Here is a 16,863-nt window from a genome sequence, read left to right on the forward strand (position 1 = left end):
TGGTGCTATGGTGGGACATTACAACAAACCAGCAATAATGGAAACATCTTGGGACTTCAGCAAAATTCTAGAGGAACAGACACTATTCTGTGAGACTGGCAATTTCTCACACTCCCACACAGCTTCATAATCCTCCAGGAACTATGTTTCTCCTGGGAAGGCCAAAGTTTGTCTGCCAGCCAGCAGTGGCAGAGCAAGAAAATAGAGTGATGGAGAACAAGCAGAGAGAGATACTGTATCAGTTTCGAAGGAAGATTTCAGGGAACAGGACAGCTTTGAATTTCTCCAGAGCTGTTCAGTGTTAGAATTGTAGATATCATGGCACTGTCTTGGAGCCTTCCCACTTTGATATGCCCTGCAGGAAGGGATGAAGGAAATACGTTTCAGGTATAATGCTTATCTCAGAGCAGGGGCATGTTTAAAGATGACACAGCCTGTATTGTCCACATGCCAGCACTAGTTCAAGAACTATGCCTCCCCACACCTCTGCACTATTCTGCAGGATTCAACCTCCTTATTAGGATATCCTTGGGCTCTATCTGAACCCCAAGACTAAGCTTGCAAACCAGATAGTCAGCAATAAGATAGAGTCCATACCAGAAGAGTCAGCAGAAGAACTGCTCCTGCTTTCAAAAGGAGCAGAGAAAGGCTGCTAGTCCCATGAGAAAAATAAAAATGAGAGAGAACAGAAAAATACATTTCTAAGGATTATTTGCTACCACATAGTATCTTTTACCTGCATTTGATCAGGCTGAAGGACATATATTCCCTGAAACAAGAAAATAATTCAAGTGATTCATAAATGCAATAGTATAACAGTGCATATGGCAAGTAAGCAACCAATTCAAGCAGAGGCCTGTCCTGGTTTGAACCAGGATGAAGCCAATTTTCTTTTTACTGACTTTTTGTTCTTCAGTGAGCTCTCTTTTAAGTAGCTGCAAGTTTTCCAGCTAGTGGACTCATAACACTTGAACATTTATGTTACTGCCAAGAGACCAAGGACATTTTGCTCTGTTTTGGATACTAACAGAGCAGAAGAGTCATATCTGCAACTCTCCCATAGGGAGGAGCAGACTAGACAGATGGCAAACCTGACCAAGGGGAGTATTCCATCCCTTAATATCTATTTAGCTTTCAGTATAAAGTCAGGGATCACAGAAGTCAAGCCCCTTCCTGCTTCTTCTGCCCTTTTCTTCCATTCTGGGCTGCTGTCCAGGGAGGACTCCACCTCTCCATCACCATCGACCCCCAGGCCTGTGCACTCCTGACCCTCACAACTCTGCCCTCAGCTCCTGTCTGCTCTGCTGCTCTCTCCAGCAATTCCAGGACCTTTTGGGACTGTTCACAGCTCAGATGCTGTGAGAGTTGCTGGGGGTGGGGAGAGGCAACAGGGTTTTGCACATTCCTGAATACATTAGTATTTGTGTATATTTATTTTATCATTAGCATTTAAAGCTATCTTGTTTTCCATCCAGAAAGTCTCTCTCCTAATTTTTTCTCCTTCTCTACCTGGGTGGGAGGGGATCAAGAGCATCGTTGTCACTGGTCTAATTGCCAATCCTGAGTCAAACCATGACATGGCCTTAGCAGCAAAGGTGGTTTCCTCAAAAGCTTCGTGTTGGCTTTAGCAGCTGATATTGTGCTCTCAACACTTCCCATCTAAGGACACAGTGGTTTAACGAGAATTGTTTTGCAGAAGGAAGCTGCACTCAGTCCTTGATACCCAGCAGTGGGAACAGCCTGTGACAGGTACTGAGGTCCATCTGTCAGATTGGCTGAGCCATGAACTAGGTGAGTGGGGAGGAATGGGAGGCATTAGAGTTCCCACTGGGATTTGGACTTAGAGCTCCTTCCTTTCCTGCTTCTGTAATGGGAAAAGCCCAAATCCTATGAGTGAGTGTTCTCAAGCTGCAGGACCCCTGAAGCTCTGCTGGGCATTTCTCCCAAGCAGCCCAGAGGGATAACAAAAGAGCATTCCCAAGCCAGTGGGCTGCACAAATACCTCTTTCCTCCCTCCATCTGCCCAGAGCACCAATCAGGCTTTGGTCAACTTCTTGGTTTGAGCCAAGAGTCCTCAAGAGGCTAGAAGAGGTGACTCAGCCTCACATCACTGTACCCAGCCCTCACAAGGTCAACAGGGATGGACAGAAGGATCCCAGTCCCCAAAAGGGACACATGAGCTGTCTCCAGGAAGGGGATGATGTTTGTCTGAGTTGCAATCAATGATCTTTATTTGAAGATAAAGATAAGAGGTAAGAAAATAAGAAATAATATCTTTCTCAGAAAACATTGTGGGGATTTGTCTCACGTCTGCCAGGCTTGTCCTGAGCTGTTCTAGAGTCATTCCCTGTTCAACTCCAGACTTCCTAGCTGAGCCCTTTGTCTGCATAAGGGAAAAGCAGAGAATACTATAAATGTGAACAACAACAAGCTTAATGGTGGGACCACTGCAATGTTGCAGTTAATTCTCACCTTCTTGCATTGGGACTGAAACAAAACAAAAAGCTATCCAAGCTGGTGTGACAAAGAAGCCCTGAATATGTCATCCTCCACCAGGGAAACTTTAATAAGTGACACCTGATGATTGTTAGATCTTCTGCTAAAGGATCACTAAACACATGTGAGCAAAACAGCAGAAAACAAAGGACTTAAATATACATCACAAAGACTGCATGAACAGTGATTGTTTTGTCTGAGGTGGACAAATATTACCAAGTATTTTTCTTTTTCATGCCTCATTTGAATTAAGCCTAATGAGTATCACATGCTAAGAGACCAATTTTTTTACAGGAATAACACAGAAGGGCTGAAATTTTGGGCTTTTGATTTTGAGCCAGAAAATGGGCACTTACAATCCTAGATTCTGATGTGAGCATCCACAGGTAAGATGTAGATGGCCTGTTAAAACATGTGTGTCTGGAAAACCTGTATGGTGTCATCTCTATGCAGATAAACATGGAACAGCTATCTGATACTGCACCTTGCACCATTTGCCATTCACATCTTTGAAGAATTCTATGGCTACTAATTAATCTTCGTCACATCTCTACCTCATACACAAGACTCCTGCTGGTTTTGAGAGGCTTCATTGACGTAAGAGCAGGTTAAGCCAGAGCAGACATATGCAACTACAATAGCTCTAATTACACCTTATAAAGGCTGTGTGGACTTTCCATGACTTCTCCATCTTCAGGGGGGCAGCAGGCTGTCAACCCTACCTGCTCAAGGTCACAGAATGACCAGTTGTCATTAGGTCAGCACTCCTGACCTCGTAAGGCTGCTGATGGTTCCCCAGCCCTCACTCCTTGCCATGATGTGCTATGATGAACTGAACATGGCTGCACAGAGCCCCTCACTTCTAATCACCAAAAGTGCAACTCACCCAGATTCATCAAGCAGGTGCTCTTAGTACTGCGAGACTCTGGTTAAAAAGCAAGAGCAGTGATGTTACTACTAGTCTTACCAGCCCTGGTGACATTAAGTACTTACAAAATCAGCATTCATTTTTGTGGCTTGCAAAGTCCACCTGGATCCCTAAGAAGAAAAGAGACATCTGTGAAGCCTTCAAGATGTCCAATGGGACTAGAAAACATCAGGACAGAAAAAGACAATGCTGGAGGTCTTATTTCCCATCTATTCCTTCCCTTGTACCCCTGCCAGTAGGCAGGGTAAATTCTTCCTCTTACCGTCCTGTGCCAGACACCTGACAGGACTGCAAAGGGAGAGCCAGCAGAGATGGTAGGTTCTGCTTTGGCAAGCCCTTGGACACCTGGTGGGAGCTTGGCACTCTGTGTCCCCAGGATGCTTTGGTGTTACCTTGGAAGGAAAAGGGTGCAAACCCAGGCCAGCAGGCAGATCTGCACCACACAGTACTGTACCTGCTGATCAAACAGGGCCCAGAACATTGGCAGTGGTATGAAGAGGAAAAGAACACGTGTCACCATTTTAACCTCCCCAATCAGCTGTTTCTAGAAAGAGAAGAGGCAAAAAGGTAAGATGGGGTTAAAAACCAACAGGTGATTCAAGCCATAAAGCACAAAGAGCTCCCGTTTCTTTCTGCATGCCAGTTATTCATTGCACTTAGTTGTGATATGGGACAAACTGGCATCTCTGCCTTTCAGTGCAGCACCTAAACTGTCCATTAAGGGTCAGGAGAGTACAGATACAGGAAGGGACAAATGAGCCTGGTGCATGTCAGGAACAGTGTGGCCCAGCCAGTATTACTGTCTCCCCTTCCCCTCCAATCTGCCAAATAGAGCATCACTTACTGAGTACTTTTCTGACGCCCAGTCCAGCCAGTGATCTCTCTTTGGAATCTGACGGGAGCGGTTTTGCAGCCGGTTTTTAATGGCAAACTAGGGAGAAAAAACAGGTGAGAAACTCCCTCATGGTACGTGTGCCCCTGTCATGTTCCCAACCCCAGTCTACCCTCCCCACCTTCAGATGTAAGCAGTGCCAGAAAACTGGGAGGATTATGCTGGACACTTCCAAAATCTTGGATTGGGTGCTTTATGACCAATTGTCTGCAGGGAAGTTTGGGGCATTGGTTGATTAAAGGCATGATGTGGGAATGAACCTCTCAGCCTTCTCTTTCAGAGACAAATCTGACACCAGCTCCCGAAGACTGTTTCATGCTTGATTAAACTTGCTGCATGATAAAGCCTTAAACATAATTTCTTCAGGTGTCTGCCAAAAAACACCTGTTGCATTGCCTGTTTTGCAGGGGAGGAAATGCCTCATTATCCAAAGCAATGTCAAAACCAGAACTCTCCTTCCCTTCTTGTTCTGTAGACTTTGCTTTATATATTCCTGGCACAGCCCATGTCTCATTCACTCCTAAACCAGCTTTCAAGCCCTTTTCTCACTGAAGGATAAATCAGTGACAATAAATTCATAACTTCTTTGTTTACTCTGTATGTTCCAGCCACTGAACACAGCCAGCCCAGCAAAAAGAGCAGCAGGCCTCAATTAGAAACCCTGTTTTTAAGATCTGGCCTGTTTCCCCAGGGTAAATCTGTCACTAGGATTGACCTAGGTAAAAAGAAAATATCTACTGTTAGCAAGAGCTGTTTGAAAAATAAACATCATTATCCACTTAATAAAAGAATATTTTTTCAAACTGCATTCCCATCACATAGTACAAAACAATTGATAAGACTGTAATGCAACTTCAGCAGGTGTCTCTTGCATTTACATGAACATGCTGAATGTGCATAATATGAACGTGTGCTATTACTGTCTGCTGAGCTGATAAACTCCAGTAAAATTATTCAGCTGAAAAACAACTGAGTTGTATCTGAGTTTCTGGATTTTTCTTTCAGTACAGCCTCCACATCTACTACTAGTGGTTCTTCTGACATCAACTGAACAGTTCATGGAGTTAAGGAAAAAGTATTGTAAAGTCAAAAGATTAAGACCTACATTAATTTCTTATTCGTTACAGTTTATCAGCAAGATATCCAGGAGCAGCATACAGAACTCCAAGTGTCACCTCCCCTTTCCACTTTGCTGACTTGCAACCTCAGAATCATGCATGAAAAAGAGAAGGTCACACACTTACACCGATGCATTTGCACACTTCAAGTAAGACGTTCCCTTGTGGTGGCGTTTTTCTGTACAGTCCACTTCCAGCAATGAAGACCACTGAAAAATATTATAATCCAAGAGGGAATTCCCATGACTGATGCTCAACTCTGCACTGCCTGCCAGGAAGGATCTCCCACCCCCTTTATTAAACAGCAATCTTTTGCCCTTAGGGCCTACAGGATTGCACTGTTAACACAATAAATACACAGCACTCCTTTAATGCCTTCAGATGGAAGAAAATGCAACATCCTACAAAAGGCAGTGTGACCTCTATGAAGTCACTGTCATCTTCTCATAATCTGCTCTGGCACAAAAGGCACCTCCACATCTGATTAACACTGGGAATCAAAGCTTTGAAAATTTCCCCATCTATGCATTTTGGAAGCTAAACTTAACATGCAATCCACATTGAATTGCTGCACCTGGTGTTGGAAACAGGCCCAAGTCATTGCAAACATGTGAGGAGTAATCCAGATCCAAAGTGGTCTCTGCACACTTGCATCTCACACATTTCAACAGAAACTGCCAGGAAACTGCCACTACATCATACACTGGTGTTAACAGAATTTGCCTCCATTTATGGTTTCCACAAAGGGATGCACTATTTAAGATACTGTCTTGGTTTTCTTTCTCAAAGCACAAATAATATTGGACCCAGGCTTCAAAACCTTGTCAAAGAGGGGAATACCTGATTATATATATTTTTTCCTGCCTTTTCAGAACCTCTGAGCACACTGCAATTCCAAGTATTTTAACAGAAAGAAGCATCATAAAAGCTGAGCATGGAATCCATATAACCAACCAACCTCAACATTTTAAACTAACCCAGTTATCTGGGTCAGTCCACAGCCAGTGGAGAAAAGCAGGCATCTCTGTCCTACCACAGGAGGCCTGTGACATTGCAGTGAACTCACTACCTCTCTTTTTTGACTATGAAGATCCTTTGCATCCAGTTTTGACTTGCAGACCTCTCAGAGAGACCTCTGAAATCTGTTTAGGTGAGTCACAGGGAAAGACACTTGTTAGAAGTCACCTAGGGTGGGTAGCTGCGCTACCTAACTTTTAGCAACACCCTGTGGACATGTTGGTGCTTCTAAAAGGTGATTGATTTGGTTTGCTGAAATACCTTTTGGTGACATCACTAACTCCTTTGGGAACTGAGGCTCCTGCTTTAGGTTTGGCTTTTGAAATTCTCTCAAAACCAGAAGCAGCCCAGAAAATCTTGCTCTATAAGATCTCAATTATGCTTCTAGGTCTATCCTTCCTTTGCACCAGCACATGAACAGGGCCAGTCAGAGCTGAAAGGGTATTTTCTCCAGTTCTGCATGCTACTCACATAGTCAAATACATCACTTGCAGGAGCATTTTAGCATGTTACAAAAGAACACAGAGCTGCTGTGTTGGGCAGGCCATGGAATCTGGCAGCAGGACACAGGCTGAAAACACATTTTGATTGATGCCCTCACCAAAACTGCAATATTTACGTGTCCTTTTTTCCCTTGGGCAACTACTAACCTGCTAGAAACATTCATCACACAATGGGTGCACAGAGGAGCCTGTGCCGTCTTAAAATGATAGGAACAAGCCACAAGGAGAAAGGAAAACTTCAGACCATACACTTTTTTGAAAATAATTGCTGTAACATTAGCTGTGGCCTGATGACATTTCTCTAGTGTCCTGATTCTTCTTTCTGATGCAAGTTTGAGGGGAAGAGCCACATTGACATTCTCTGAGTGATGAACTTTTCAGATCACAGATGCTGTGGTGAAATCATACAGTTGCTTGGTCTCTCAGTTAAGCTAACAAGCTGAATGAGAAGTCACCCCATGCTGTGTCAAAGCCTCTCAAATGCAGTGTAATAAGGAGACTGCTCCCCTCTAGCAGCTTGCAACTGTGAAACTAAAGTTAATGGGGTGTCCTCTCCATCGGCTACCAAGGAGTAACAGGAAGAATGTGGAAATTGCAGAGTATTTTATAAGGGCTGAAAAAGAAATCTTGACAAGTACATTAATGGGACTAAGACGCAAGCTTTAGGAAGTAGGGTGATTGCAGCTGCCTCTTGACACCTGGACAATAAGGGCTTTTTATTGCAACATAATAATAAACTGTCACTGTAATTGTGGGAATTAGTTCAGACAAGCAAAGTGAGAGCTCAGAATAAAGTAACATCTCTTTCAGCTCCTTCTGCTGTTTCTGTGTGGTGCACAGATTCTGAAGCAAAAGTCTAAGCCATTAAAGATGGCCCCAAGCTGCAAAGAGCCTGTGGAAAGGTTAGAAGTGTCATGTTAAGCTTCTCTTCCATAAACTGGGCAACTCTGAGGACTGCTTAGATTGCAGTTCAAAGGCAAAGCCTGCTCATAGGCAAAGCTGCAAGCCATCAGGAGAACCCTTTCAGTGCCACCCTTTACTGTATCAAACAAGGCAATTATGAAACATCCATCAGACCACCCCCTCATCAGTATCATAATAAAGGATTGCAGTAAAACAATGGTCTGCCCAACTTCATGTGAACTAGTGATTTTTCTTGTTCTGAACAGTGGAATTGTTGGATAAATGCGAACTCCTGAGTTTTCCATTTCAGTATCCATCCAGAGATAGGGATTTCGTGCGTTTTCTCATCTATCCATAGACTCAAAAATGGTAACTCCTATTACAAGCATTATTGTTTCCACTCACCAAGTGCCAACACCATCAGTGCTGCTGGGACACCAAAAGCTAATGCATAACAATCCTCTCCAAAACATTTCACATCCCCTGAAAAAGAAGTCAGAAACAAAAGCACCTCATTACAGGCAGACTTATGTTACTGGGGCCTTTGATTTGCTTCTCCTAAATCAGTCACTTCCCCTGGCTTTAAATCATCTTCTCTGGTGCTTGACACTGTGAAATGAATCACCTTGGAACAGTTGTCCTCCCTTGTTGAAGACAATTGGGAAGCAGGGTTGGTGTCTGCCAGCCAAGGCAGCTGGTAATGGGATATTGATGAGAAAGGTAGAAGGGAGGGGACAGACCAGTAGATAGAAAGAATTAGCATGAACAGTAATTGGGAAAAAACTTACAACATTCAAAACAACCTGAAGCCACTCTATATTAGCACAGATCTAAATAACCAGTACTGTGTTTCCACATTATTTGTGCCAGCTGTAGGAGTTACTGAGCTAAAAACCTGAATCTGATTTCATAGCTACCAACAGTGGATAAAGTGGAAGTCAATAACCCTACTAAATAAGTGGAAGCACAGGATTAGTTTTAACATTCCAGTTTCCCTTCTCAGCACTTTCCCAATTCCCACTAGGGGCAGCCTGCTCCAAATGTCAGCTCTTGAAATAACCTACCAGGAAACCAAGTTTGTTACAGCATGACCTTGATTGATCTAAGCTACATTTCACTGAAATCCTATGCCTCTTTGACCAGGTCAGTTCTCACACCACAGGAATTTGGAATTCCAGTTGCAAAAAGCAAGCCAGCAATGGGGTCTGTATTTGTGTCCCAATGACTACAAATTACTGCATTCTTACATAGAGCAATAACAAAATGGCTAAAATAAACCAACACAGTCAACAGCAAACAAGTCCATGAAGCCTTCAGTTGTTCCTGGGCAGTCACAGTCAGCTACATGCTGCTGTGTGCATGCATAGCATTTATTTTCAGCAAATTAGCTGAAATCCAACTAAACTGGAAGTAAGACATTATGGGCACACTGAACTTTTGACATGCAAAATTAATTGGATTTCTCCACCTACAACTATAAATTCCATGTTTCTGCCAAACATCTATGAGCTGCACTTCTTGCCCTTCCAAGAAAAGCTTTCATACTTCACAGAAATTTTACTCTTTCACCATCTTCTCCACCTCATTTCCATGTTGCAACTAGTTTATTTCTAGGCTGTATTGGCACAAGCTTTGATATTCAGAGGGGACTGAATTTTCATCTGCCCACCTGGGGACACCAGTGGGATAGAGCACAAAAGAGAGCATTTGTCTTTTCTTGTACACATGGTGTAAACAGGAGACAAGCACAATTGCCCAGAGCCTTGTGAAATGAACGTCCTGTTAAAATAACCACTGAACAAAGAAAGCTTCCTATAGGCCATGGGGCAGAACTTTAAAAATTGCTACAGAATTTGAAGGCTACCTTGTCCCTGTCCCCATTGCCCATGGCCTGCTGCTCTGCCTCTCTCTCTGTATTTAGAGCATGCCAACCCCTTTGGCTTCTAGGCCCTGTGATACAATGAAGTAAGTGCAGCAAGACTCTGGGACTAAAAAAGCACCGTGCAAGCTGGCCAGAATGTAAAGTAGGTCTTAAGTGGGGCATAGGCCTGTGCTTTGTCTTCAAGGCTAGTTGCCCAGGGCTGCAATCTTGCAAGCAAACCCACACAGACACGCCTGGTTGCCAGGACAGAGCCCTCCAGAAGTCAGCAGCACCTTGTAGGAGGGAGAAAGGAGGACTTCAAAACCAGCCCTACTAAGTTTTTTGGCCTTAACAGCTGCACATGACAGCAGAGATCAGTTCCTATCCACAAGTTACCTGCAGGCAAGATGGAGAAATAATCCTTCAAGGGCAGTAGGGAGGATTAGATGACCATATAGGTCCTTTCACCTTTCATATTTTAATTCTGCAGTTCAGGCTGGCTTTGAAATACAACAAGGAATATAGTTTCTGTGGCTTGTCTGCTAGTGCTATAAATCTGTTATGCTGCTACAGCAGGATTAACCAGGCATAAATGCAATACACTGGCCACTCCACAGATAATATAATTTCTGCCATTCAGTCGTCATAAGAGCCCAGCTATGCAGAGCAGAGTAGTCAGAGGGCAGCTAATTTATTGTCTTATTCTAAATCAACACTGACCTCTTAATACAGGAGTTACAAACGTGGAGATCAAACTTCCAGCATTAATGGACAAATAGAAGATGGAAAAAAACTTGCTTCTCTCCGCAGTCTAAAACAAGAGAAGACAGTATCAATGTCACAGCTAACACACAGCATTGGGCTTGCAAATTGAACACTATCAATTCTTTTGTTAGGAAGGCTGGGTAAATATTGACACGCAGTGCATGAAATGTTAAGCAAACAAGCTTGCATTCAGGTGATGGTAAATGCTCATACAAATATCAGCTCACATTACTTGAGAAGTGCTCTGGGGCTCTTTGGCATTTCAGAGGAAAAGCCGCTGCTTTGAGAGGGTTTCAAGACTGGAAGGAGTGGAGAGCATTTACCTATTCAGAACAAGTAGCATGATTCAGATCCTCTGTCACCTAATTCAATCCAATTTGGCATCGTTTGACAAGCTCATCATTTCTCCCCATGTTTGAGCTCTTTTCCCCCCCTCCTCTGCTGTGTAGAAATAGAAAAAGAAACCTGTGTACTTTGAGGAGCTGGTAATTACAGCATAGATGAGAGAGTATCAGCAAATGAGGAGTGTCCATCAGACAGGAGATTACCAAACTACAGCCAGTCAACCTCAAATTAACAGGTTAAGTTAAATCTACAGCAACAAATTCAAGAGCCTGATGGAGGGAGGAACTCTAAGACTTCAGAATTTAACTGATGTTGTAACATATAATTCATACAGTCAAAAGATTCCTATTGATCTTCTTTCTTCCTCCATAATCTGTAACTTGGAAGGAATCAAGAGCTTGATGCAGTTTGGTCCTTTTTGCAGTAGTAATGTGTGAGGGCATTAAACTGAGAGCAGTCACTCCTTGCCTGGAGGCAGATGTACACCATGGTCAAACCCACAGTTCAACCCCTCCCTGTGCCTGGCTGGGCCAGCAGAGTGGAGAAAAAGAGAGCAGGCTACTTCACCTACCCCTTGCTCATCTGTATCACCAGCTATGGGACACATGAGTCAGTGAAACCAGCATTTTAAGGACAGCCCAAGCCCAGGTAGCCAATATACTCCATGTGCATCTAGACTTCACTCACAGCTGTCACCAGCTCCTGTAAAGATAGTGGCAAAAGTGCTTGGGACATGACTAGGCACTTGGCAGACAGCTCCTCAGAGCACCTTAAGACACATCTCTATGACATACAGATCATTTGAATGCAAAACTTAGTGTAAGAAAGCTCCTGAGGAGCCTGGTTCCGGTCCCTCTCTTTCCACTATGTCCTGCTTCTTTCCTTTCTCTAAGACAAAAACATTCACAAGACTTGAAAACATGAGAAAATGTGAAGAATTGCAGGCAGCTCAAAGAGGACAGCTCTTAAGGAATGAAGCCTAGGATCCAAAAACATAGCAAAACTTCCCATGACTGATGTTGCAGCTAACAGAAAATACTGCTACTTCATATGGCAAGAAGCTTCTTATCACAGGAGACTACTGCAGGGAAGGCGGCCAGGTGGGAGGGCTTTGCTTTACATCCCTTTGTGAACCTGGCATTGTGAAGGTGAGAGCCCCATCACCTCCCACTTCCACAAGGAACCTGGGGGTCCCCTCACTTGGATTAAAGGCTTTTTGCCATGCCACACCACAGTTCTGATGACTCCATTAACTTGAGCTTTTGGTTCTTCCACAATTATTTCCCAGTGTGTTCCAGGGAATCTAATCCATACCTAACTTGTGGATGGCTTACCCTGGATTAAAGAATTCATAAGCCTTATAATAATCATCTCTATAGCATGATCCTATGGTTAACAGCAAACAGCACTGGGTCTTACTGCCTCTTACACTCCATTCCTGTCCTTACCAGCGTTTTTTATTACCTGGAACTTTCTACCACTAAGCTAATAAAAGTATATTTTCTTCTTCATTCTACCTTTGTGACCAGTTATTTGTCATCATAAGGAAATCTATGGAAACGAGCAGCCTCAGCAATCTCTCCTGCTCCAAGAGTAGCCCTGCTATGGCTTAGTCCTGCCCTTTTCTAGGACATTTTCATGAGCAACTCAGGATTTTTAAGAGCTGAGGAAAACTGAAGCCTGCAGCTCTCAACATAAAATCTAGAGCAGCAATTACCAAAAGGAATGTACTGGTCAGAGAAGAAGATATTGACACAAATAATTTGGAGCATCTTATTTTACGCATTTTCAGATGTTAGTGATGGGAAAAATGGTCATAGAAAAGCAGAAGTGAGTACAAAAATGACCCAACATTTCATAAATTAGACTGATCAGAAAAAAGAATTCCCACCCTATTTTCTTAATCTTTGGAGCAGACGCACATTAGCAACATGATTTGGATTAGCTAATTTGAGGAGATACCATACACCATAATCCTGATCTCCTTGGCAACCAGAAAATAAAGAAAGAGAAAGCTATTTAGTACCTTAAACACCATACCACAATGTTTGAAAGCAGCTTTGGCCCTTAATGAATATGCACAGCAGCCTTCACATTCATGTAGAATATTGTAAAGATTTTTTTTTCAGGCATGAACTCAATCCCATAGACAAAGATGCTTGGAAATCCCCTGCATTCCACTTTCCTTATCTGACCTCCTGCTAAAACAACCTCCATCGCTGTCTGTAGTAGTACTGTTCTCAAAGTGGCAGATCCAAGACTATTACACTGATGAGGTACTTAAAAGAAAGCCAGACCAATGGTGTGCATTTACTTCAAAACAGATTTTTCTCTACATGGTAAAAAGCAGAGCAATTTATTTATTAATTTCATATACAGAACTACCACATCTCCAGTTTTCAGATGGAAAAATTAAGCCTGTGCACTTAAGGGCTCAGCTAAAATTTATTAGTATCCTGAAAACTAAGGGGGGGAATCAAATCTTCATTTCATTGGGAGTTTTCAAAACTTATTTCATCCTACCTGGAGTGGAAAAGAGAAAAGAGGATAAATCCTCTCAAACACTACTCCAGAGGGAATAAATATTCTGGTCAGCACCAACTTTTTCATTCCTTATAAAATCAAAACTTCTCATTCCGATTTTAAAGACTTGTATTTCCCATCACATAGAATAAATCCCTTCTTTTTTCTTCTGAAAGGCCAAGTAATTTCAAAATGGTAAAATACAAAAACTTTATATTCTGAAAAGAATGAATAGAGCAGAATGCATTGTCCTTATCAGAAGGCTTTTTACAGTTTTCTTTCTCTAAATTAGTTTTCCTTGAACAGAACAGACAGGTGAATATTTGAGCCTTGGTATATGACAGATTTTTTGGTGAGGTGTAGTCTGAATGCTGAAGAACGGACACTTGCCCACAGAACCACCAGCAATTCAGTTTTCCCTCTAACTCAGTTGTGGTTGTAAGTTTGGGAAAAGACTATCTATGTGCTTGAGTGGGGTGCTGAAACTCATTAGCTGAAGTCTACAAAACACTCTGAAGATAAGTGGTACATATCATACTGTAATTAGGTGGTAATTGAAAGATGCTGGATAAACATTATTAAATCATTAATATTCATAGAAGTAGCACTTCCGAAAACACTGCTGTGACACACGTTAGAATCATTTTGAAGCAACTATTGGCACTGCAAGCTGGGATGCCCACATGCTAGCAACACAGGCAGTGTTTTCCCAGAGCACATGTGCTGTACTGCCTTTGGTCAGAGTTGTGCCAGCTGGGGAGACTGGTGACCACCAAATGGTTGCTGCTCCCTCTTCTGCAGCATGCTCTGAAGCACCAGGTCCAACTGGCAGCACAAGATGGACATGCCAGCTGAAGGGTCTGCTCTGAACAAGTGACCATGAAACACCCTGTGTTGTGTTACTCCTTAGTCACACCATAAGCTTCATCACAATTCATGTGCAGAAATCGCAAGTCTTCACAAAATTTTAAAATAGACATTCTAGTCTGTATTATTCATTCATTAAATGCTGACCATGTGCTGGAGCACTGCAAAAGACTAACAGCAAACTGCCCTATGGGGCTTCCATCCCTTGTCCAAGGCCAAGGAACCATCTCTTGTCCAATTCTACCAAGGCCTTTCCTGACAAACCATTAGTCTAATGGTCTAATTCTTCAATACCTCCATTGATGGGCATCTCCAGCTCCTAAATATACTAATATTTTCCAGTGCTTCTCTAGATCTATTTCTGGAAGATTTTTTCCTACTGTCAGTCCTAAGAAATCCTCCTTGAATTTAAGCCTGCTCATCACAGACTCCCAACTCTTATTTTCTTCCTTATAGTAGTGTTCTACATATTTGAGGACTTACACCATGCATAGAAGTTGCTGATTTGAATACTGTCATTGAGAAAAGTGATTTTTTGTGTGTGTTAGATGACAATATGAGTGTTACATTTCAGATTAATTTGAAAATTGTGCATTTTGCCTGAGGATTAGTACTCCCTGACCTGCTTTGCTTCTTTGGGAACTACCTTATCCCTGGTTGAGCCACTGTGCTGCATAATGGGAGCTTAAGATAAGTGCAGGTGAGGGTCTAAGCATTCATGGTGGAGAATGAGGGCACAAAGCAACTGAACTACAATTCACAGGATGCAGAGAATGAATGGAGCCAAAAAGAAACATTGTCCCAAAGCTTCAAAACTTTCCGTTCTGGAATGGCTAGAAAACATTCTGCATAGGTATGGTACCAGGACTACTTTCAAAAGACTGGGACTTCCTGCAGTTCTTTCTGAACAACATCCATGACACAGATTATGACTGGCATAAGGGAAAAATCCCAAGGAAGCCTGTGCTAATGATACAATTTTCTCTTTTATTTGGTGTATTTCATTGCAGTGCATGATAATCACCTGTTAACCTCATTCAGAAATGGCAACAGTACCATAACACAGGACTTTCCAACTACTCTGATGTGAAATTAACTTTTATGACTTTATATGCAATTATGAGCTATCTTTCCAGATATCAGTCCAGTTCTGCCATCATTTTCCTTTCCTGAAGCACCCAGATTCTCTCCAGTTTCATGCAAACCATCCTGCCTCACATCTTACTGCATCTTCTCCTAGCAAACCACCCCTTATTGTAGTACAACAGGATTTGATCACAAACATCCTCATAAAGTAAGCAGAAACTGCTGATTTTAGGAAAGAAAATAAATCTTACATGTTCCTCTTCAAACTGGTCCCCACCAAATGCAGAGACACAGGGCTTGATCCCTCCCGTTCCAAGGGCGATCAAAAACAGACCAACCATAGACAGGATCCTTCATGCAAGAACAAAAATATCACCATTGCAGAACTCTTCAATGATAATGAGAGCATTTTACTGTCACCCAATCATGATTCCTTTGGTATCATTGTCTTTTGCACACAGCTAGGGATGAGTCAGGTAAGCATGAAAAACAAATTAATTATCCTAATTTCTGCCTTCAGTACCAGTCAATTAAGCAAACTGCTTTTGTCAGTTTCTTGCTGTTCTGAGGCCCAATGGAGATACTAGAGATCAAAGATCTATGGGATTATTTTTCACTCATATGAGAACAAAAGATTGCAGAGACCAATTGGGAAAAACAAAAATGAAAAAAAAAATAATGATAAAAGCCTCTTCTGTAGCCTTCCAGCCTGGGCAAGCACAGAGAAAGCGTTTGAATTGGGCTCATTCTTGGGTGCTTTCTGCTCCCCAGTGCTCCTCAAAATGTCCACAGGAAACAGGAGTGTCAGGACTGGGCGGGTCTCAGCCAAAATGAAACTGTTCTCTAAATGAGAGGTGCTCCTTCCTGCATATGCATATTTCTAGAGCTGTGACCACCTAGGCAAAAAAAGCTGAGTGGTTTCAGAGGTGCCAGCTGGGGAACTACTCTGAACACTACCAGTTCAGAATCTAGAGGGCAAGAAAGGTTGTACCCTGTGGAAGAGAAACCCTTCCTCTGTCACTTCAGAAAATACATCTTTGGTTTTGTGTTCCTAAGCACACAGGGGGACCTTGCTGAGCTTGGCAGCTATGCTGATAAGGAAATGAAGGAAGAATGAGCCTAGTGCAGACAGCTGGATGGAGGACACAAAACTCCAGTTGCATGGTATAGCAGAGTAGGGGTGATCAGAGCTCCCCGAATCAAAGGGCTTAGAGACTCTGTGGTGGTTTCCAGGTCCTGGTGCATTCACTCTAGATCTGCTCTTCTGTTCTCACTCAGATATCCCCAAACCCTTCCCTAAAGAAGACAACCCATACATAGCTCCCAAACTGCTAGCCTGATAGAGGTGAAACAAATGACAGTTCTGGGTAAACCAGCTACCATCACAACCTACTGCAGTGCTGCAGCTTCAACAGCTACTTACACATGGACTGTCTGGTTGCCTAGGGATGGAATTGCACCGACTGACTTTATCAGATGGCCAATCACATACACAATGGAGAGGTAGATGATCGTCCTGTGAGGAAAGCAAACAGCAGTGACTGAGGGTGCTGGGTTGA

At 42.8% G+C, this 16,863-nt stretch overlaps 1 protein-coding gene across 5 annotated transcripts in view; it reads right to left on the reverse strand.

Moving 5' to 3' along the window:
• The window catches only part of SLC15A2 (solute carrier family 15 member 2), a 74,053-nt gene that overhangs the window by 36,332 nt on the left and 20,858 nt on the right, over positions 1-16,863 (reverse strand). For 4 of the 5 annotated variants that reach the window (XM_051623089.1, XM_051623090.1, XM_051623088.1 and 1 more), the window contains 9 exons: positions 16,728-16,820; positions 15,556-15,655; positions 10,439-10,529; positions 8,263-8,340; positions 5,561-5,643; positions 4,269-4,355; positions 3,879-3,968; positions 3,490-3,534; positions 737-769 (listed from right to left, as the gene is read on the reverse strand). In XM_051623089.1, the coding sequence (XP_051479049.1) occupies positions 737-769; positions 3,490-3,534; positions 3,879-3,968; positions 4,269-4,355; positions 5,561-5,643; positions 8,263-8,340; positions 10,439-10,529; positions 15,556-15,655; positions 16,728-16,820 (700 nt within the window). The remainder of the gene's footprint in view (positions 1-736; positions 770-3,489; positions 3,535-3,878; positions 3,969-4,268; positions 4,356-5,560; positions 5,644-8,262; positions 8,341-10,438; positions 10,530-15,555; positions 15,656-16,727; positions 16,821-16,863) is intronic. The other variant, XM_051623091.1, reaches the window with a different exon arrangement.

This window comes from Apus apus, chromosome 6 (assembly GCF_020740795.1).
Source record: "Apus apus isolate bApuApu2 chromosome 6, bApuApu2.pri.cur, whole genome shotgun sequence".
In the NCBI taxonomy this organism is placed as follows: Eukaryota; Metazoa; Chordata; class Aves; order Apodiformes; family Apodidae; genus Apus; species Apus apus.